General features: G+C 37.2%; 2 protein-coding genes and 1 long non-coding RNA gene across 4 annotated transcripts; 2 read left to right on the forward strand and 1 right to left on the reverse strand.

Annotated features, from left to right (window-relative positions):
• The first annotated feature begins 163 nt into the window (after positions 1 to 163).
• Positions 164 to 1,217, forward strand: LOC136267254 (SH3 domain-containing YSC84-like protein 1). The gene is made up of 3 exons (XM_066062338.1): positions 164 to 307; positions 358 to 479; positions 541 to 1,217. The coding sequence occupies exons 1-3, from the start codon at positions 292 to 294 to the stop codon at positions 1,102 to 1,104; spliced, it is 702 nt and encodes a 233-aa protein (XP_065918410.1). The 5' UTR covers positions 164 to 291; the 3' UTR covers positions 1,105 to 1,217.
• A 10,020-nt stretch (positions 1,218 to 11,237) lies between these two features.
• Positions 11,238 to 15,621, forward strand: LOC136267338 (uncharacterized). 2 transcript variants are annotated; one of them, XM_066062442.1, is made up of 4 exons: positions 11,238 to 11,369; positions 13,906 to 14,040; positions 14,661 to 14,750; positions 14,811 to 15,621. In XM_066062442.1, the coding sequence occupies exons 2-4, from the start codon at positions 13,960 to 13,962 to the stop codon at positions 15,516 to 15,518; spliced, it is 879 nt and encodes a 292-aa protein (XP_065918514.1). In that variant the 5' UTR covers positions 11,238 to 11,369; positions 13,906 to 13,959; the 3' UTR covers positions 15,519 to 15,621. The 2 variants fall into 2 exon arrangements, with proteins under 2 accessions (XP_065918514.1, XP_065918515.1); XM_066062443.1 differs by having other exon boundaries at positions 13,988 to 14,040.
• On the reverse strand, positions 12,932 to 13,900 carry LOC136267339 (uncharacterized). Its single transcript, XR_010706651.1, has 2 exons — positions 13,638 to 13,900; positions 12,932 to 13,571 (listed from the first exon to the last, which is right to left on the reverse strand). It is a non-coding gene; the product is annotated as an uncharacterized lncRNA (long non-coding RNA).
• Positions 15,622 to 23,340: the final 7,719 nt, after the last annotated feature.

A 23,340-nucleotide genomic window follows, 5' to 3' on the forward strand; every position in this document is an offset into this window, starting at 1 on the left:
GGGAAAACTATTACTAGGGGGAAAGGGGATTGTCATCATCATCCGAGCCCTGAAGGGCACAGTACCTCATTTACCAATAATTGTATGTTTCAAGTATGTTGCACTTTTACACACAAGGCACCAATTAAAGGCTGTCATGCACAACCGAGATTACGTGCTTGCTCACTTAGCCGTTCAGTGGCGTAGCCAGACCCTCGCTACTAGTTTAGTGGCGCCTAAAGCTAGTAAACGCGCCGACAAAATTTATTCACGCTCGAAATAATTGGAGTATCCCTTTCATCACCCTTCATTATGAGTTCGGTGAACGGTAAGATATAAACATCTGTACATCGTAAAGTGATTGGTGTGTTTACGTAGAGGAACAAGTCAGCGCGTTTGGCAAGGTTGGGGCTAAATATGGCGCTAAATTTGGGAAGAAGGCGGCTCAATCTGAAACTGGGAGAGCAGCAGGCAGGGCAGCTTTGAAGGCAGGAACAGAGGTAGATATTAACTCAATCACGTCATCTAGAAATTTGTTTACACTTGTTTTGATATTACCAGGCTGCTGTAGAGGACGTTAACCAGCGCTACTTAGGAAAAGCACCTTCTGATGAACAACCGACATCTCAGCCTAAAACGGCGCCATCTCAACCTAGAACGGCGCCATCTCAACCTAGAACGGCGCCATCTCACAAACCGGTCCAAACTAGTAGATCCTCAACTTCATCCAGGTCACAAAACACATCAAGCTCACAGTCTTATACAAGCTCTTCAAGTTCATCGTACCATCGGCCTTCATACAAGAAACCAAGCAGTTCGGCCAGCAAGAAAGATTCAAAGGGTAGTTGGAATCTGTTTAAGAATAAAGAATCTTCTCAGGTTCACAGATCACCACCTCAACGCCGTCCTGTTACTAAACATGCAATCACACATTCTGGTGAATGGGACAAGACAGTTTACTGCAAAGCATTATATGATTTTCATGGTGACATGCCCTGTGATTTACAATTCAACAAGGGACAGAGAATTGCCATTGTCACACGGACAGAAACTCAAGATGATTGGTGGGAAGGAACAGTGAATGGAAAAACTGGTATATTCCCTGCCAATTATGTGTCTATGTGATGTTGCAAATTCACAATGTTGCTAATATTTTGTATGTTACTAACTAAATGCATGTTGTACATTGTTGTGCATGTGATGTAATGAGGAAATGTTGCCAAATATACCATACTTAACATTTCTATACAAATATAAGGTGTTACCGTATAGCCTAAATATTTCGAGGGGGGAAACAATGAAAATTTTATCCACGAAATATTTAGACCTCCATATAGTCTAATACATTTTGGGAGTGTTTGCAAATCCATGAAAAATTTATTTTTAGCAACATTGCTCAACCTCAAAAAATTTGCCCCTCAGCTTGAAATGTTTAGGCTATATGGTATATGTAGAAATGTTTCACATTCTGCACATTCCTAAACTTAAGTGTGTGCTTTCTGCATGCCACTAGTACACAAAGTGGTATTATACATGTGACCTACATAAATTCTGATAAAATGATGCTTCAAAGGTACATGCATATCCTAGTGTGAAAAGTCCAACAGTTGTTGACAATATTTTTTATATATGTGACTGGATCTGCATGTGAAAAGGGGTCTTATAGCCTTTCCAAGTTTGACTAGTCATAACTCATCATGTGTTTAACCTATTGTCTTATAATTACATCCACAAATAGTGCTATGTTAGGAGTGTAAGGTGACCAAATGTCAGGCTGGTACCATACACACAAGTCAAGTTATGTATTGCCAAGTACATGGGAAGGCTATAAGACCTTTCTTCACAGATTCGGTCACAAATATTCTATAGGAGAATTTGAAATATTGCAATCACTCTTTTAACTGCTTGCTGTTGTAAAATAGGTATATTCTCATTTCATTCAGATTCACCAATTTCTACTAATGAAAATAGTACACAATTTTGTACTTTCTTTGTATGGTTGCTATGATGAAATGAATTATGTCACCATGTCATACTCCATGTCATACTGCTATAACCAGTGATGTCCATATTGGGACAAATGGGACACTTTAACTTTTACAGTGAACATAAGAACGTATACAGCATGTTATCCTAACTTAGAAAATCACCACTGAAAAATGTTGACTCTGTTTTTTTTTCACAGGGCCGGCTAGAGGCCCTAGACAAAATGAAATTTGGAGGCCCCTCCTTAATTGGCAGAAAGTAAAATGTACATGCATGGATATTATCAAGAGTTCATAATATATATACTGAGGAGAGTATCCTACTCTCATATACCCCTGTAGAAGGACGTATCGTGACGTAATGACAAGATGTTGTGACGTACGTGAAGCCTTAGAAGTGCAAGAATCGTTAGCACCATTTCCCACTCGCGACGCTCAGGATAGCCGTATTTATTCGTGAATGGCCTAACAAGAAATGCCTACGAAACGGTCTTAATCCATGAAAGAACGATTGTAGTTCGGTGAGAAACACTTAGAGCTGGAGTTAATTTGGTTTGCTAGTGACGTTGTTAGGCATGCGTTCAATCAATACCATGTTCAACTAATGACATCATTAATTATACAAAGAAAAACGGGCGAACTCGGAAGTACTACGTCATAACTTCACGATACACCCTTCTACAGGGGTATATGAGAGTAGGATTCTCTCCTTAGTATATATATTATGAACTCTTGATATTATGCATAGCAATAGTCTGGCACACTGCAATGTTGGCATTCACCTATGGAGCTAACTATATCTTAGCGGTGAAGCCAGTTACAATATAATTGGGACAAAGTTTTGGCTTTAAAAATGTGGGAATGGCTGCATTGGGATTAGCTAGCTATAAAAATAGAAGTGGCATTGCATGCACAATGGCGGATCCAGCATATGGGGCAAACACTGACATATCAAATTCCTTTAGTTTGAAAGGCAGACATATCTCCCTTTACTGCAAAACCGCAAAACACCTTTGTGCCCAAAATAATTATTGTTTGGCAGGTGTTCAAGCCACTAATACTTTTTCTCTAGTTTTTGTAACTGCTTGTAAGACTTCACAACCTTCTACACATGCAATGGCCCATATAGAAAAATTCAACAATGAACACTGCTGAGAGGTGAATCCTTATAAATCTGAATTTGTTTGTGCCCCTCCAGCTCCCCTTGTCAGATATTCGATCCGCCCCAGCATGCATGCAGTTATACAGGTACATGTCCATGCACTGAACTATGACCGGTGTAAGCTACAACATGAGAGAGAAAACCAACATTATTAGTGTTGAATAAAATGTAATACTTGTACATAATATTATTAAGGTGAGTGAGTTCTCAGGCACACACAGCCACAGATGGGTGTAGCTAATTACCCCACAAGTGTGTGTGGCAAGGAAATACAGTTAAAATTAAAATAAATTAAAAAACTTAACTGATCCAAAACAACACGTGCCACTGCAAGCTGACATAACTTTTATATCACATCGGAACAGTGATATTAAAGTACAAAATGATAAGAAAGTATCTCATGATGATATATCATCCAAACCTTCACGTCCACCATCACCGCCAACTCAGCCCTCCCACAGTAGGCAACCATCAGTAGAAGAAGATGGAACAAGTATTCCATCAAACCGTGTTAGTGATGTGCCTGTGAAACGATCATCTCCACCACGACCACCACAACCGTCCCAGGTGAAATGATCGCCACAAGGAATTAGATCATACAGTATCACCACACCATCAGTTACTAAAAACAAATCAGTATATCCACCCAAATCCTGCAGAGCATCATCTGCAGGAAGTCAGAAAAAGAAGGATAGTGCACCTCAAAAAACTCCTGTTGTAAGACGCCCAATTACAAAACTTGCAATCACCAAATCTGGTGACTGGGATAAAGAAGTTTACTGCAAAGCATTATATAATTTTCATGGAGAGATGTCGTGTGATTTACAATTCAATAAAGATCAACAGATCGCCATTGTAACTCGGACAGACAGTCAAGATGATTGGTGGGAAGGAACAGTGAATGGACAAACTGGTATTTTCCCTGCCAACTATGTGTCTTTGTAAATATGTATTATACCAATAATGTATTTTTTATCATAACTTGTAAATGTAGATACTGTACATAACATAGCAATGCAATGATAATATACTCACACATGGTCATATCATGTGGATTCAGTTTGAATTCTTAAGGCTGGGGTTTAACTAATATGTAGCTAGGGATGGTTGCATGCTTAGATATGCCAGTATTAAATTTGCGGATTACACGGAGCACTTCATGCAAACTTAATAACTGAGTGCATGCTTTTGATTAGTCCATATATGCATACCTGTATAAGTAGTTCAATTTGTTTTTCAGGCTACAGGACCGTCGAGTCTTGTAGACCTTCCAGTTTTATGCTGTGATGCTTTAGTAAATAAAATAAATAAATAAACATACAATATAGAGTTAACCACTACAAAGACATAATTCTATATATATTTATATATATCCAATTCTTAAAACCATGTAATCACATATCTTTGTGTTAAAATATAATTGTAGGTAAGCAATATAACAATCTGCCTGCATACTGCATGTTGATCATACAACAATGACTCTATTATGTATCCTACATAGTACAGTTGATTGATGCCGTCATGGTAACACAGTATACTAAAAAGTGGTGAACTGATACTGATACCCGGAGCAATCCATTTAACGTGTACCATATGGAGGGAAACTTTGGCGCCTTTAAAAATTGGCGAATGACCATGAATTCGCCAAATTTTCCCCATCCAAATATTTTGCTGTGGAAGAAAATAGCAAACCAAGCCTCGAACTAATCAATTTTCTACTCGACCAAGGAAATCACGCTAGAGCCAAGCCTCCCTCACTAGGTAGCTAGCTACTCAGCTACTCAAACGTGGCAACCTCATGCTCCTCGAAATGGGCGTGACAAGTAGCGAGTCCTACTACAATATTCACTATCCCAGAGGGTGTAGATCTGCTGTTAGTTGATAGCTGACTCCAGGCGAAGCAGCCATTAATCGGGCGTGGCACTCCCAGTTCTCGCTTCAGACACAGCAATTAGTAATCTAATTAATTAAACAGGGCGTGCGCTTTGCTAAAAATTCGCCTAATTTTATTTCGCCAATAGTGATATTTTGCTTGATTCGCCAAATTTTTCCTCCTCCAAAGTTCAGTTCCCTCCGTACGGTATGATGAAATGGGACATCACTGAACAACCTAATAACATTAAAATTTTCAACATTTTACGTTGAAGTAGCTAGCATAGATTTATGTGGGCATATAAGATGCATGGATATACAAATATAATTTAATAGCAAAAACATAACATTCTTTAGCTGTCTATATAGTACAGAATCCATACAATTATTAATAAGTTGCAATAGCTATCTGTGGTATATTTCATCAGTCATACTGGTCTGCCATACACATATATATGAAACTGAAAAGTTTGGCATGAAAACTTGAATGGGGATATTTTCATGAGATGATCCTAAAAACTTCCTATAGATTATGACCATCAAATCAAATGAGTTAAGTTACATATACTGCATGAAAATTCGTTGTGAAGATTCTGACTATCCGCTGGCTTTAGTAGATCCCTATTGGAACATAGCAAATCATATAGTGTTTATAATACAGAGGTATATATTTGTGACCAGATTTTGAAAAATCAGCTTTAATGTTACATTTTACAGCTAGCTGGCTGGAATATTTATGGTTTAAATTAGGTATTCTACTCAGCTTTACAATGATTAGATCAGTGCAGTCCTGAATTACAAGAAATTCTGTGAGACATATATAAAGACTGATTTTCCAGAATTGGGTCACTCCTATAGGATTACGCTGTAACTACAGATAGTAATTCTTAATTCTAAATACTTTGAATTGTCTCATTAAGTGGCTCTGAATTTTAGTACGTGTACAACATACTGGTATAAAGTGACAATGAACAAGTGTTGTGATCATCACGGTGCAATCACTAACATATGGGCATCTACTACTTTAGACATCAGGCTGAGAGGCTCTGAAGAGGGATGATGGTCTACTGTTTTGAAACTGTTACAGAGACATCTTTGTGTTTAATTGTACGTATGTTGTATGCTCTTTAGATGCTATTGTTTTTTGTTTTTTTATCAGTGTGTGCATTTGAGAGACAGCACCAGGGGCGGATCCAGACTTTTAAAAGGGGGGTTTCCACTTTGGAATTGCAACTTCAGCCTAGCTGTAAGTTGAAAACCAAAAAAAAAAAGGTCATCACCTGCTGACAATAGCTGCCCCTCACCATAGATGCCCTCACCAACTATATTTCCTTATTTATAACTAGATACAAAGCTTCCTACACTGCTCCTCAAAAGACTACTGTGACTGCTCTATTATAGAGTATCTCGATTTGACTGCTCTATTAGAGTATCTCGAGTAAGAGAGGCTCTTTCAAAAGGGGGGTTCCATGGAACCCTTTGAACCCCCTCTGGATCCGCCCCTGAGCACCAATAGGTCATGATGTATAAGTGTACCCTATATTAAAGATATAATCAATTTTACTGCAAAACTATATAGAGACAACTAAACAGTTATAGCAGTGAGGCTTGTGTGCATGATATAAAGTTTATATCAGCACTTGACACGCCAATTGTGCTGTAAAGCGTTAATAAATAAATATGTATAGAACTGGCCAAGAATGTTGCATGGTAAAATCATTTCTGCACTATTTGAATAATAAATTTTTCACAAGCAGTCACATTGTAATTTAGCGACTGCTTAAAACAGAGAAATACACTATACATGTGCAGATTAGATAGAAGCTGATCAGTTATATAAGAGCTAGGACCAAAATATTTTCCGGATAAATCAGTCAACTTAAGGTCCTCCAAGCAATGTGTTTTCCTGTGTTTTGTATAATGTGTTCTGTGTACTTGTGATGTTATGACTTTTTGCTTGTATAATGTAGTTAATAATGTGTCTTGTATGTGTATAATATTTTGGGGAAACACCCATGTGCAGGCCTATAACTTTTTGGTGCCACCCCTCCCAATTTCTCGATAAATTTTGAATTGAATTAAGGAAACTGGCTTATGTTTCCTGCTATAATGTTGTTATTATTGCAGTTGATGTTGTTTGTGTCATGCAGTTTGTATAATTCAATGTCATTCTATGTATTCTGTATGGTGTTAAGTGTCTAATACTGTATAGCTGCTACAAGTGTTTATTGTATGGCTAACAGTATAGTTCATGCCATGTACATAGCCACATCATGCAAATCCAGGAAACATTCAGTCCAAGTGATGTACATTGCTATCGAGAACTGAACAAATATTTTTAACAAGCTGCATTAGTGATGACAAATATGTATCCAATAGAATTATTTTGTTCAAAAATACGTAACTATGACAAGTAGACTGATATATACAAGTTTGAGAAATGGAACAAAACCCACTGTGAATAATATAGTAGGTATATTTGCCGTTGCCAAATGTTAAGGGACATGTTTTCACAGATAAGTCTTTGGATTTACTGAGCCTCTATCAGGAGAATATGTGTGGTATTCAGTGTTGGGAGTAACGCGTTACATAAGTAACTCGCTACGTAATATTATTACTTTTGTGGTAGCAAAGTAATATAACGAAATACGCTATGAAAACAGGTAATATAACTCAAGTTACTTCACTTACAAATGTAACGCGCTACCTAAGTAATATAGTTACTGTAACGAGTCTAATATTACGTAATATTATTACTACAAGTAACGAAGTTACTAATCTCGTTAGTTATCTTCTGAGTAACGCCTAGCCACAACGAAGTAAAGAAGCCTACTGAATGAAGCTTGTTGACCAGCTTCTTACTTATAAACTAAGATTTGTACATTGTCCAACAACGCAATCATGTCACGTGATAAAGTGGTAGTCTCACACGTGACAGCTTAAGGCTGTAGACACAAAGTAATATAATATGTAATATTATTACAGTTACTTTATTTTATGGGTAATATGTAACTGTAACTAAATAGTTCAGTTGCAAGTAATATGTAATATGTAACTAGTTACTTTTACAAAGTAACTTGCCCAACACTGGTGGTATTACTCATTCACATGCTATGTGACAATAGAGTATTTTCTCCATGTATGTTGAGCCCTATATGATAAGTCTGCATGTGGCGACCAAAAATATATACTGTCTCCTGCTCTCTATAGGAAGGAACCTACTGAGTGAAGTTGGTGTAGAACCGCTACATGGACATGGTATAGCAAGGGTTTCCCCATGACTAGAATACATAGTCCCTGGACCTGTCCTGCATGGTAGTAGAAAGGGTCTGGGAAGACAAAAACATGTTGGTGGAGAGCTCCTCAATGGTACGGGAATTTTTCTGCAATTGCACGCATGAAAAGAAATGCAACAGTACAGTCAAAATTCAATTAGCAGCTGCATACATGACCTCATGTTGGTTAGTATCTGCATGGTATTCAGTCAGACATGCAAATTGACACACCATCAATTCTACTAATGAAAATTCCACACACTTTTTGAATATGCCTGTATATGGTTGTTCTGATAATAGGACAGGAAATGAATTGTGTCACCATGTCATACTTCAGGAGTTCTGAGCATCTTATTGTTACCATGGAAGAATCATTATAAGATGTCTTACTATAATTTACTCTATAAAGTACAGTATAATCATAATAGCTAACAAATGTGACCTGGTCTGACAAAACATTCATGCAGTCTTATAGCCTTTTCAACAAATCATAACTAACGTATGTTGTAAATAAGGCTGACCAGTGTATATCCTTCCCATGATATAGTGGCTATAGCTACTACGAAAAATCCACGTTGTTGAAAATATGTGACACTGCATATTAATCTGATAGCTGGAGACTTTGAAGCATATAGAATAGCCTTGAGTGCTATCGTTTCATAATTCATATAAATTATGTAGCCATACATTTCTGTGAAAGCTCACACGAACAATTTTTTTTGCAATTTCTGAAATCAGTTTTATTGTTATAATATTTTCTACATACTAATAAGCTCAATATACAGGAAATAGACAAATTTCATAATAAGGCTTTATATAATGTATGACAATAACTGTTACTCCTAGTAACATATAGGTGACAATATCTAAAGTAACTTCTCCAAATTTTAAAAGAATAGCATATATGTGTCATAAGATATGACATCTTGTTTTCCCATACATATCCATGTGAGGGGGGCAACAGTTGCCCCTTCTGGGAAATGAGGGATTTCAACGTATCCAAAAACCAAAAAATCAAAAAAATTATATCTCTATTGTTACATAATTTGTAGGTGCGAATGTCAACAATAATCTCTCCAAGTTTTAAATGAATAGTGTATATAAGTCTTAATTTTTGAATCCCACGATTTATGTGATTGCCCAGAAGGGGCAACTGTTGCCCCTCTCGTTGACAATGTATGGGAAAATTACAACTTCAAAGTGTGATATCTCATGACTTATATATGCTATCCTTTTAAAACTTGACTTTAGACATTGACACCTACAAATAATGTAAAAAATTTGCTAGGAGCAGCAGTTAATTTTTTCATATTGTCTATTGTGGTTGCTATAACAATAGGACAGGAAATGAATTGTACATATCATCATCATCACGACATCCTATGGGTTTCTGAATAACTTAATATTTTCACTGAGAAACAGGATGTGTCACACCCACTATGTATTAACTTTTACAGATAGTTTAGTATGAGGTGTAGTAAGATTTTAAGTCTCAGTTTACCATAGGATAGCTAGCAATATCACGAAAATGGTCAACAGCTAGCTATATAACAAGTATAATAGAAGAGATGGCAATTTAGCATTCCCTAGCTGCTAGTCCTTAAGATGATAAAACCCTGTACACAAACTATAGATATTGGCCACTCCAAGAGAATTCCTTGTTTCCCATTTCATTGACCTCAAAAATACATGCAGGTGGGAAGTTCATTATCCATTATTCATTATAGATATTTCCACTAATTTTTGAAACTCATATCTAACTTACAGGTAAGAATACAGTAGAAATATTTAAACTAAGAACCTGAACAGTGAAAAGCTAGCTAATGAGCTTTCTGAATGCCAACTACTATGCAATCACAGGATAAATTAATAATGAATAAAATGTTCAGTTGACACTGAGCAATAATTGAATGACCATGCGGGAAGAGAATCTGCATGCAGGCGGGAAATGGGAAACAATGAGTATTCTTCCTGCAGTGTTTTTGGGAAACTTGTTATGTCACACAGTGAGCTATATACACATTTAACACTCACATCCACCACACACACACACACACACACACACACACACACACACACACACACACACACACACACACACACACACACACAGAGGGCTATAGATTTGAACTTTAACCACAGAGCCATGCGTCCAATGATTTCAACATTACAACATTATAACTGTTTAAATATTTACTATAATGCTACAAACCAGATACATGTGAACAAACCAGGAATAAGGGAAATCACCACTATGGTGTCTGAGTTAATACAGGATGTAAATCAGCCCACCATCATGCACGAGCCAACACTAAAATATGTGTAATCAGTCATTGTGGCTCTATACAAAGCTACAACTACGTGATATTATGAATCGACACATGGGGTGGATATGAAAAGTTGTAAAACAATTAACCGGCAAAAAAAAACAGTTAGCTATAATTATAACTATATATATATATATATATATACATTTCTCAATGTCTGATAATTCCGAAGTTAGCCATAGTTACTTTAAACCATTTTGCATGTCTGTAGCCTGTTAGGTTTAATTTAAGCTTACAGATATTATAGCTCAATAGCTGCACTTATATTATGTTATAATTACATGCAAAAAATTAAAGCTATACACTTGGCATGCACCTATAATAAGCCAGTTACACAACTTACGTACAGTTTACTGTTAAGCTTGACTGTGGAAATGGCTGCACTCGGCTGCGTTAACGTTAGAGTATATAGCTAGCTATTGCTAATATAGTAATTTAAGAGGTTAGTTAAAGTTGGCTAGAAGTGACATCATGGCCACTGAAACAATTAGTTCTATAGCTATCAGTGTATAAGGTACTGTACTAGACTAACTTTTAAAAAATAATTGCAAGACAGGAAATTAGTAGCCTGCTTCTCCGGAAATATTTTTATAGGTAGCCTGTTAGCGTTACATCATTTTTAGCTGACTCACCTGATTGTCTCCAAAGCCGCCGAATACTGATATAAATAGCTGGCAATAAGGCTGTTACGTATAACTGCTTGTCTATTTCGTAGCCAGTCTTGTAGTTTGGTATAGCTAACAGAGAATGACGGACGCCAGTGCTAGAGGTATGGGTGGGGACTATTCTACGGAACGGAACGGAACGGAACGGAACGGAACGGAATGATGGACTAAACCACGGAACGGAACGCTTTCTCAAACTGAAGCTTGCAACTTACCATTGCTGAAACTTCCCTTATAAGTTAGCAGTGGCATCTCCAGTGGGTGGTTAAACATAAGATAAAAATAATTAACGGATCGATTGTGGGTTTTTGTTGGTTGTCATTAGTAACGAAGTATTATTGTGGGATGAACTGTATCAGTGATGTTCATCCATACGGAAGGGAACTTTATGTGAGCTGTTTTTCTTATTTAGACTTTAGAAAACAGTCTGGGCCGGTCTTTCAAGTCATAAGTCAGTGTATAAATAAAGCAAGCAGGAAGATACTGGTAACAGGAAAGAGCCAGCTGAATTAAAACTTGAAGAATTTTGTGCAGTGTGTGAGGAGCAAATATTTTGGCAGACCGCAAGGAGGGTATATTCTGCAAACATCACTGAAGTGTATGCATGGAGTTATTTATATATTAACAGCTGGTGCAGTGGACTAATGCCGTATTCAATAGTGAGCTGATTTTATCTGTTGCACAATTCAAGGATGTGTCTGACTGCTAGCCTTGAATCAGGCTAAATGTCAAAACTCCAAGATCAGCCAAATCTCTATTATAAGCCGCATGTGAAACCATGCCTGTAGCCACCAGGCAAACGTGATTTGGACCAGGATGTGTGTGTAATTTCAATGTATCTAGTCAGACCTGAAATGGAACACTTACATTAATTACATACCACCTAAGAATCCTAGGATTTCTTAAGTGTAACATTTCACATGCTTCACTTCAAACAAAACAGGTTAAATTTGTTTCTCTATTTTCAAGTGATTCCCAGTCCAGCTGGTCCATGAAATTACAATGGGATCACATGTATTTGTTACAGTGCGGGCTGTCCTGTGTTGGATCTACTCTAGAGTTGAGATTTCAAGGTAGACTCACTACCAATTTACTGACACTAGTACTGTTGTAGCATGTTTAAGTGGAGGACAAATGAAATAGTAATGCTAGATTATTTATGTATACAAATTTTTCATAATGAAATTGATATCCCATTTTGATTTGTACTTCCACTTTGCAACATATTCAAGAGCAAGAAGCTACCACACTTAATCTCCAACCGCTGTCATTAATTAACCAAGATCTCACTAGTCTGTAATTCACCTTACTGTAGTGATTTTATTGATTCATCTGTATGCTTTCTTCATTTCCTTTGAAGTTGTACCAAGAGTTCATAATAAGGTGGGGAGTGTCTAACTTGAATGCATTCACCAAACACCCTGCTTAAAGTAACACCTTGGCCTTATTTCAGAACAAAGGCTTTACCTTCTTCAGCAACTCTAATCAACAGTTTTCTATCCCCCAGTAAAGGTGTTGATTTGATGAAAGGTGAACTTTACACAGGGTGTTTGTACAGGCCACACTGAGAGTTAGACACTCTCCCCCATACAAATCAGTATTACGAACTCTTGGTTGTACAGTATAGGTAAACAAAGATAAATTTCTCTCCCATCTTATTCTAGGATTTCTATTGACAAGGAAAATTCAATTATTTGTATACAGGCTCAAAATTGAGAAAATATAAAGAAAGTGAATTAATATTATACAGTCAGTTTGCTTTTGGATATTTAATGTCTCCAACCACAACAAAAATTCGATGAATCCATGCATCTCATCACTGGTCGTCTGAACATTCTGAAAGTGATACCTCACTCAATCAACCATATATTCTGTTTATTAGACTGAATAAAGTCATGATTACCTAAACAATCACTTAATTAATGTTTTATAATTATCCTATTCCATTTTCCTGGAGGTTCCACTGATAAAATGCAATTTCAGCAATGATAGCAGCTAGCCAAGCTGCAAGTTGATTCAGAAAGCACTCCATTCTGTAAAATAGACCCCATCCAGAATTCAACTCAGTACTCAGGCTGAGATATCTGACAATAGTCCACTACTCTGTTAATAAATCATTGATCTTCACACAATATAGCCTCCTTGAGGTATCTGAATGTTTGCTCCTCACACACTGCACAAAATTCCTTTAGATTCTACTTAGACTGAGTTGATTCAGCTTGTCACCATACTTGTTTCCTTTGTAGTGTAGCTATACACATACTGATTTATGCTGATTAGAAAGGCTGGGCCTCAGACTGTACATTCTAAAGTCAAGTAAGTAAAAATAACTCACATACTAGTAAAAAAAAGTCATGCATTAAGTTTCCTACTTGATATATCCGAAGATGAAATCACTGAGTCAGCTATTCCCACAATTAGTATTTCGTTACTAATGACAACCAACAAGAACCCACAATCGATCCTTAAATTCGTTTTATCTTTCTTGGGGTACGTTTGATTACATGCTGGAAGTGCCACTGATAACTTGTACAGCAATGGTAAGCTGCAAGCTTCAATCTGAGAAAGCATTCCGTTCCGCAGTTTAGTCCATCATTCCGTTCCGTTCCGTTCCGTTCCGTAGAATAGTCCCCACCAGAGGTATGGCCGGTTTTATTCTTCAATTAATGCATGTAGCGTAGCTATAACTCTGAAATGATTTTTGTTTTAATTATGTCTATAGCGGACAGAACAAGTAAAAGAGCAGGATCAGCAGCACTTAAAGCAGGAACATTTGTAAGTAACTAACTATAGCTAACTACGTAGTATGTAACTTTTACCTATTGCATGCCATCAATGCGTGTTCTCGCCAGGCAGGCCAGCCATGCACTGATGGAGCTATATAGCTATAATCACTCAATTCACTTGTCCAGTTGTCCTTTACTGCATGCAAATATATATAGTCTACTCCCAGCACGGTATATATGCATTTTGATGTCAACATGTAAGTTTTGGCTGTTTAATTGACCTATAGCTATGTAGCTCAGTAGCTATTTGATGTCAAAAGCCGGTGAGCTTAATTGTAGTCATGCATGTACCTATTAAAAGAATCAATTAAAGTCGGTACTGTAATTGAAACATTGAACATTGCTACGTACATCTCCGACAGGAGCAGGTAACTGGGTCACACAGTGCATCAGACGAGTGCGTCTGATGCATGGCTTGAAATGCATGAGTATACGTTAAATGGTAGCTATATATGAAGCCCAAGGTTTAATAAAGCCATTTACCATGTTATATATACAAGTATCGCAATCAAACAGTGCAACAGAAAACTATACTATAGCTATATTGTAATAAGCTAGGTCGCTAGTAGTTCTGAAGTTATTCACCAAGTTTGTGTACCATTAATATAGACTGCAGTGTGGAAAGTCTGTGCTCCTTTTGTACCTGGTTCAGCTGTAGGAAGATCAGCTACTAAAGCAGCTGTGAGAGTGGGAACACATGTAAGTTGATGTCACAATAATTCTGATAATTGTATTTAGTTTAGCACATAATTCTTATAGGATGCCGTAGACTATTCCATGCATGATGCATTTAAGAAAAAGAGGTCAAGTTGTGTCCAATCAAATACATCATCACCACCACCACATCAGAACAGTGACACTAAAGTACAAAACAATAAGAGAGGATCTAATGATGACATATCATCCAAACCTTCACATCCACCATCACCACCAACCCAGCCCTCACACACTAGACAACCATCAGTGGAAGAAGATGGAACAAGTAGTCCATCAAACTGTGTTAATGACATGTCCGTGAAACGATCATCTCCACCACGCCCACCACAACCGTCCCAGGTGAAACAATTACCAAAAGAAGTTAGGTCATACAGCTTCACTACACCATCAGTTACTGAAAGCAAACCAATATTTCACACAAGGTCTAGATCATTATTTAGTCGTCCTCCAAAATCCTGCCAAGCATCATCTGCAGGAAGTCAGAAAAAGAAGGGTAGTGCACCTCAAAAAACTCCTGTAATTGTAAGACGCCCAATTACAAAACATGCAATCACTAAATCTGGTGACTGGGATAAAGAAGTTTACTGCAAGGCATTATATAATTTTCATGGAGAGATGTCCTGTGATTTACAATTCAGAAAAGGTCAACGGATCGCCATTGTTACTCGCACAGACAGTCAAGATGATTGGTGGGAAGGAACAGTGAATGGACAAACTGGTATTTTCCCTGCCAACTATGTGTCTCTGTAAATATGTTTTTAACCAATAATGTATTTTTATCACAATATGTAAATATATTTGCATGTAGATACTGTACTTAACATAACAAAGATAACATGCTTATACATGGTCTGATCACATGATAATACAAGATTCAATTTGAAGAGCTGGGGTTCAACTAACACAGCTAGGGATGGTTGCATACCTAAGATGCTTAGTTATATGAATAGCATGTGAAATTAAATATGCAAGCATCACAGAGTACATGGAGCATGCACTTCAATTAATAATACAAAATTAATAACTGAGTGGTTCAGTGCTTGTAACTATATAGCCTATTTACCAATTGTACTTGATATCACATACAGGCTAGTTGCCTGTATTGATGACTGTGCAACATCGACCCTATATTCACATATGCATAGTACAATAATTGATTGATGCATACCATAGTATACTAAAGAATGGTGGACTGATACTGATACCTGGAGCAATGCAATTAATATGTATGATGAAATGGGACATCACTGAACAACCTAATAACGTTAATCAACATTTTACACCAAAGCAGCCGGGTTTTATGTAAGCATACAAAAGGATGTATATAAATTACAGGCATTTTCAAAAGGTACAAAATTGTGTGGAGTTTCATTAGTAGAAATATGATGGTGAGTCAATTTGCATGTTTGAATGAAATGAGAGTATACCAAGCAGAGACTATAAACGGCAGCCAACTTTGAGTTCATGCATGCAGCTGCTAATTGAACTTTGACTGTATATACTGTCACATTCCTTCGTGCGATTGCAGAAAAATCCCTGTCACCATCGAGGAGCTCTGCACCAACACGCTTGTCTTCCCAGACCCTTTCTACTGCCATGTCAATGCAGGGACTGTGCGTATCCTAAAGCTGGTTACTGTGGATATCCCCTACTATATGTACCATGCATAGACTCTACACTAACATCACTCAGTAGGTTCCTCACAGAGGGAAGGAAGCAGTATATATTTTGGTCACCACATGCAGACTTACCATGTAGGGGTTAAACATATACAGAGAAAATACTTTACTACCACATAACATGTGAATGAGTGGCATGCTCCAGATAGAAATGATCCTCAGTAAGTCCAAAGACTTATCTGTCCTTTAACATTAACAGTGGCAAATATACCTCATGCACTATATATATATATATATGTATATATTGGGTACACTTATGCACGTCACTTATTTATCATCATTTTTACTCAAGTGTGTTGTACACCTAGCGGCCACCTAGCTTTTAGTGAAAACATGTATGCAATTCAAAGTTATTAGGACAGAGAATTACTAGTGTAATCCTATAAATATACGTATCTCTGTAACATACATGTCACCTAAAAGGACCTGCTAAAGTCAGCCGGGAGGTAGCTAATCAGAATCTTAATTCACAACATGCAGTATTTACATACAGCAACCTGATAAACTTCATTTGATTTAATGGTTGTGATCTATCTCATTGAAAAAGTCCCCATTCAAATTTTTATGCCACAGTTTTTAGTTTCATGTGTGGCAGACTGGTTGACCGATGAATTACATCACATATAGCTATTGCATACATAGAACAGGAAATGAATTATATCATCATTTCATATTTCAGAACTTCTAAGCATCTTATTGTTACCAAGAATCAGTAGTGCAGGATGTCTTACTGTAATTTACTATAGAATGACAAAGTATAATCAAAGTATATAGTTAAAAAATGTGACCCAGTCTGACAAAAGATTCATACTGTCTTATAGCCTTTTCAATTGGCATGCTTTTACAAATCATAACTAACATATGTTGTAAATAAGGCTGACCGGTGTAAATCCTGGTATAGCCAAGAGTATTATAATGGCGAGGGAGAGTGTCAAACTGCGCTACATGTCCTCCCCATTATATATAATTATACTCTTGGTATAGATATACTATGAAAAATCCAAGTTGTTGAAATATATGACACTGCCTATTATAGCTGGTAGGGCATATAGAATAGCCTTGGGTATATACTGTTGTTTCATTCAGATATGTATAGAATGGCTCACCATACATTTATGTGAAAGCTCATGCACACAGTTTTTTGCCATTTCTGTAACCGGCTATACTGCTATATTTTTCTACATCAATAGACAGGAAATCATGGTTGCTATAATAACAGGACATGTACAGGAATTTAAATGACTTGTCAGAACATATTACAATGAACATGGGTCACTAAGAAACAGTAGTGGAGGATGTGTCACATCCACTTTGTACTAACTTTGACAGATACGTACTTGAGTATGAGATGTAGCAAGATTTTGATTATGTACTAACTAGTTCATATAGATGAAATGGTCAATAGCTAACAAGTACAATGGAACTTTTCAGATAAGTTTTCAATTATACTGTCCTATCTTGACTATCTTTGTAATTCCCATGTGTATCTGTAAAGCAATGAAAATAAAATAAAAATTAAGATGATGAAGCCCTATGTATGTACACAAACTGTGGATACCGTAAGTGCCACAATATGTGCAAGGTCACATTCAACACACACTGTACTATACGAAAGCATGCATGGTCAAGCCTACCCAGTGAACCAGCACTGGGACACCTGTGCGCTACTCAGGTACTAAGAGTCAGCACAAGCAAACCTACTGTGGAGGACTAGCAACCTGCAAGAGGCTGTACCATGTCTCACAGATCAGTGAAGGTGTGGGCATCCAAAGTCCCACCTATACCTATTATGTGAGACATGGACAGTTGGTGTTTGCTTCCACAGTTAACCCATTGATGGTAAAGCTGGGCAGGCTGCTTCTACAGTTGACACCAGTTTCCCATTATAGTTGGGTATAGACTGAAGCAATGTGATGAGAAAAGTTTCTTGCTCAAGGAAACAACAATGGCAGCAAATAGGCAAAACCAGGCATCGAATCTGGAACTTTTCGATTACCAGCCGGCCAATACTCTAGCTGCTTGGCTATGCTGCCTCACTACACACACCTCTCCTCTTCTTTGACCTCTTGATGCTGTCCACTGAAGTTATGTTCAGCGATAGTGGGGTCCTATTTAAGGACCAGTGACAAGCTATTGCCAGTCACTAGCAAAGCAAATATATGACCAACTCCACATGTAGGCCATGCGGTGCACCACCAGCTGTCCCCTGCATCTATAGCAAGTCTGTGTGTAGTTGGGGCAATCAGGATCGGAAAAGGTGCATATACTCACGCACACCAGCACACACACTCACACACACTCACACACACATTGCACACACACACACACATTGCACACACACACACACACACACATTGCTCACACACACACACACACACGCACACACACACATTGCACATACATACACACACACACACACACACACACACACACACACACACACACACACACACACACACACACACTCACACACACATACATACACACACAACACACACACGTCTCACTGCATATGAGTGAGAACTGTAAAAACTACGTATACATGAAGTCAGCATCCACTTGACACATATTTACCCCAATACGGAACTAGTGGTGTATGCATGTATTGGGACAAATCACTGAGACACTTACTTCAGCTTTTACTGTATATATGTACACACTTTGATATTATCCACAGTGAATGTTTGTGGACAAAATGTTGCTGAGCTATGTGGATTTGAATTAAACAGAGCCATGCATCCAATGATTTCAACATTACAACATCATAATTGTTTAAATATTTATCTATACAGTTATCTTGTAAGTTATACATGTGAACAAACCAGGAATAAGGGAAATTACCACTATCTATGGTGTCTGCATGGTCATGAGTTAATATATACAGGATGTAAGTCAGCCCACCATTATGTATGAACCAACACTGAAATATGTACAGTTAGTCATTGTTGCTCTATAAAGCTACAATACCTGTGATATTTTCAATGGTGGATACTTTACTGTGGAAATGGCTGCATTATAGTATAGCCATAATTATAAGAGGTTAGTGAAGATGGCTAGAAGTGACAAGTGCATGGCTACTGAAACAATTGGTTCTATAACTATCAGTCAGGAGTGGATCCAGACTTTTTAAAAGGGGGGTTCCATTCTGGATCACAACTTCAGCCTAACTGTAAGTCGAAGACCAAAAAAAAAAGGTCATTACGTGCTGACATTAGCTGCCCCTCACCAACTACAGACCTTCAGCACTTGTGCTGTGAAACATTAATAAATAAATTGGTGTCCATTTGGTTCTACTTGGGGTACTTAGAGATAATGAGTTACTCTCTAGAATTCCTATGGATATAATTACATGAAAATAACAAGGAGAAAACATCCTGACCACTTGGTAGACTCCTGTAAGCGTTCAAGCATAAATCGGATGGCTGCAGGTTCGAGGCTACCTAGGTCCAGTCATAGATTTTTTTCTCCTTTCTCCAACTTTTCAAACAAGTCTTTGAGCAGGCTGTAGGACCAGGTGTCCTACAGACCTTCAGCACTTGTGCTGTAAAGTATTAATAAATAAATAAAAAATTAAATAAAAACTACATTCCTTAGCTTATTTATAACTACATATATACATGCTACACTGCTCCTCTGAGGGGGGGCAAAATGAACTGAGGCACTACGTACATTGTCTGGCCCGGCAAGGCCATGCAACAGAAAATTTTGGAAACCTGTCACCAAAATTCCTGGAGCTGCCCTTGCTACAAGTGTTTATTCAGTGTATGACTAACAGTATGATTCATACCATGATGTAGCCACCTATTCAGAAAACATTCAATCCAAGTTATACACACTGCTATCTAGAACTGAGCAAATATTTTACAAATATTTAATAACTGAACTGCATCGGTGATGACAAATGTGTACCCATTACAATTATATGTTCATAAAAGATCCCATGACAAGCAGATAGGCAAGTTTGAGAAACAGAACAAAATTCACTGATTCCTATATTTGTCACTAGTACTAGCTATCAAATGTTAAAAGATGGCATATATAATTTCACAGATAAACCTTTGGGTTTACTGAAGATCACGTGATAATGGACTATTTTCTCTGTGTATGTTGAGCCGCTACATGCATGGTAAAGTATGAGTAGTCTAAAATATACTGTCTCCTGCCCTCTGTAGGAAGGCACCAAGGTGACTGAGTGATGTTGGTGTATAGAACCCCTACATGCGGTTTCCACAGTGACTAGGATATATACACAGTCCCTGTACCTGTCCTACAAAGGGTTTGGGAAGACAAAACATGTTGGTGCAGAGCTGCTGATGGTGTCAGGATTTTTATGAAGGAATGAGACAGTGCAGTCAAAGGTCAATTACGTATAGCATGCAGCTGACCTCAAAGTTGGTACTGAGATACATGACTGAAGTACAAGGGCTAATATGCATGATATTGTACCTACATGTAACACTACTTGTCCATAATTTTATAGTGTTATAGGTGTGGTACAAATACTGTGTGAATAAAGTAGCCATAATTCAACTAAATGTGAATGTGGATGTGCTTGAGTCCATGCTGGCAAGCTCAGTATATGTGCTCATGCTCTTGCACCCATGTAGAACCTTTACAATTTCATTTAAAAAATTTACAGTAACTATCTAAATAATTATACAAACACAACAAAATGAGGTTATTACTACAGCTTCTCTTAAATTGATGAATCTACATGGCTATTATATTTAATGATGCATTTCCCAATACTACACAATTTTGCATGAATAGTCTAGTTATGCATGCATATATAGCTACCAAGAAAATTTGTCATAGTTATTAGCTAATAGCTATACAGTATATAATTAGAGATTTACAGTAAGAATATTTTGGACAGTAATATTCTTATTTTGCTATAAGTTTCAGCTTCAGTTTCAATTTCCATCAGTTTGATTCCCCTAACACACCTAACCCAGTCATCATATTATCTCATGGCTTCTGTACTAGTAGGAAACATGTTTCCTGGTCTATTCCACCAAATTATTTGTGACATATCCACAGACAATACACTGAATACAGTATAGCTAGTATAGTTATTAGTGTATGAGTGACAGTGAAGACTATTTATATACAATTAATCTTTCATGGCCAGATCGCTTTTTCCCTACCCCAGCACAAAAGAAAAAGAGCGGTCTGCAAGACTAATATACAATATAGATGATTAATTATATTTACCTCATGTAACAGCTGTAAAGGTGACTAAGATAAGAGATGGCTGATTTTGTCTATCACAAGCTTTGTGTGGGCACTATCAAACAAACATGTATACTTTTATTATTATAGTTGAGGTGTAAAGTGTGTACTTTATACACTACCAAATGTATTTTATGAAACTTTATAAAGTGCATGTATATATATATAATTATACAGTAACTACAATCAGGAGTCTATAATAGAGATTCTTGCTACAATGTATATAAGGCATCTGCAGCACTGAGTTCAGATATCAACAACCGCTAGGAGTCTCCCTGTCACATACTACATGCACTTTGTTTACCACAATGGTAATTATTTCTGGAATGAAGATCGAAATACTCTAATAGGAGCAGAAAGTCAGTCTAGATCTAATACAACTATTATTCATTAAGTCATGGAGTATTTTTATAGGCCCACACTCTTCTATATAAAATGTGTTGTTTTGTAACTTGATTTCTTGAAAGTGACTTGTTGTCTGTTACTTATCATACACATAAGGTAATACTGTGTAGTAGGGATCATGGAGGTTTGCACCTTGACCAGAAATCACTCATGGCAACTTGGTGGTATTGATTACAGGTGTAAAATTAAATCTAAAAGTGCCTTAAGGACCCACAGCACTTCCAAAAGTTGCTACATTAGGGTTTGAAATTTTCTACTGACTGAATAGACTGATAAACTAATGAACTAATGCTTTCAGCACTAGTTCTCCTTTGTGTCATTTTTCTTTTTTAATTAAGGTTGTCAATTTGCAGTAGCATACCTTTTACCTATCACATAAGAATTTGTCCACAATTTTTACACTACATCTCCAACAGATGAGGTAAGCAGATTGGTTGCAGACTAGCTTCATGTATTATTCCCCATGTGTGTAATGGCAGAACATAACATGTAATCGAAAACTGTATATGTGAAATGGCTCTGCTTCATTTCTACTACACAGAAAATGTACTAAAACAAAAACGAGTGTTCAGATAAGTGAATTTGTCCAGAAAACTGAAGTCCATTGATTGTATACAGAGCCCTGTTCGAATACTCTAATAGAACATACAGTTACTCTCTATATGTACATCACTTAGTAAGCCTCAAATGTCTGGCACCATTCTTACAAAAAATTAACTAACACTGTTAAAACTGGTATGCTATAGTACCTAAAAAAGTGGTATATAAGTTTTTACTTATCCAGTCAAAAAATAGCACCTCTAATTAAGTGCTACCATAGTTTTAATAGTGAGGAAAAGTTAGTATTATAACTTGTAGTGATCACTATAATAAAAAGTGGTTAGAGGTATCACTGCATGACCTGAAAAACAATGGTACATTAAGAGAGTGGCACAGAAGTAAACAGCACGTCAACCATTACTAATAGTCCTGAAATGCACCAGTTACATGGAAATGATAATGTGCAAAAAAAAGTCATTTAGACAAAGTAAGCAAGTGTTAAAATACTCCCTTAATTGAAACCACTCATTAGACACAGAACTAGTTACACCCAGTTCTCAAAGAAACCAATTCTGACCAATTGGGGTAAACCAGTAGCAACAGCAGGCAGTCCACCTTTTTCCCACACCTCCAATAGAAGCTCAATCAACCAGTGGACCAGTGAGTGGAACAACATCAGAAAAAGAGCTTGAAGGAAGCAGTCAAGTTGGTACCAG

This window comes from Dysidea avara, chromosome 9 (genome assembly GCF_963678975.1).
Source record: "Dysidea avara chromosome 9, odDysAvar1.4, whole genome shotgun sequence".
NCBI classification, from domain to species: domain Eukaryota; kingdom Metazoa; phylum Porifera; class Demospongiae; order Dictyoceratida; family Dysideidae; genus Dysidea; species Dysidea avara.

Bases quoted from the DNA above. Each gene is read 5' to 3' on its own strand.
- LOC136267254 (XM_066062338.1), top strand. The intron at 480-540 runs GTAGATATTAAC...TGATATTACCAG, and splicing joins CTTTGAAGGCAGGAACAGAG to GCTGCTGTAGAGGACGTTAA.
- LOC136267338 (XM_066062442.1), top strand. From the start codon at position 13,960: ATGATTTTTGTTTTAATTATGTCTATAGCGGACAGAACAAGTAAAAGA. The intron at 14,041-14,660 runs GTAAGTAACTAA...CCATTAATATAG, and splicing joins CACTTAAAGCAGGAACATTT to ACTGCAGTGTGGAAAGTCTG. The intron at 14,751-14,810 runs GTAAGTTGATGT...TAATTCTTATAG, and splicing joins CTGTGAGAGTGGGAACACAT to GATGCCGTAGACTATTCCAT.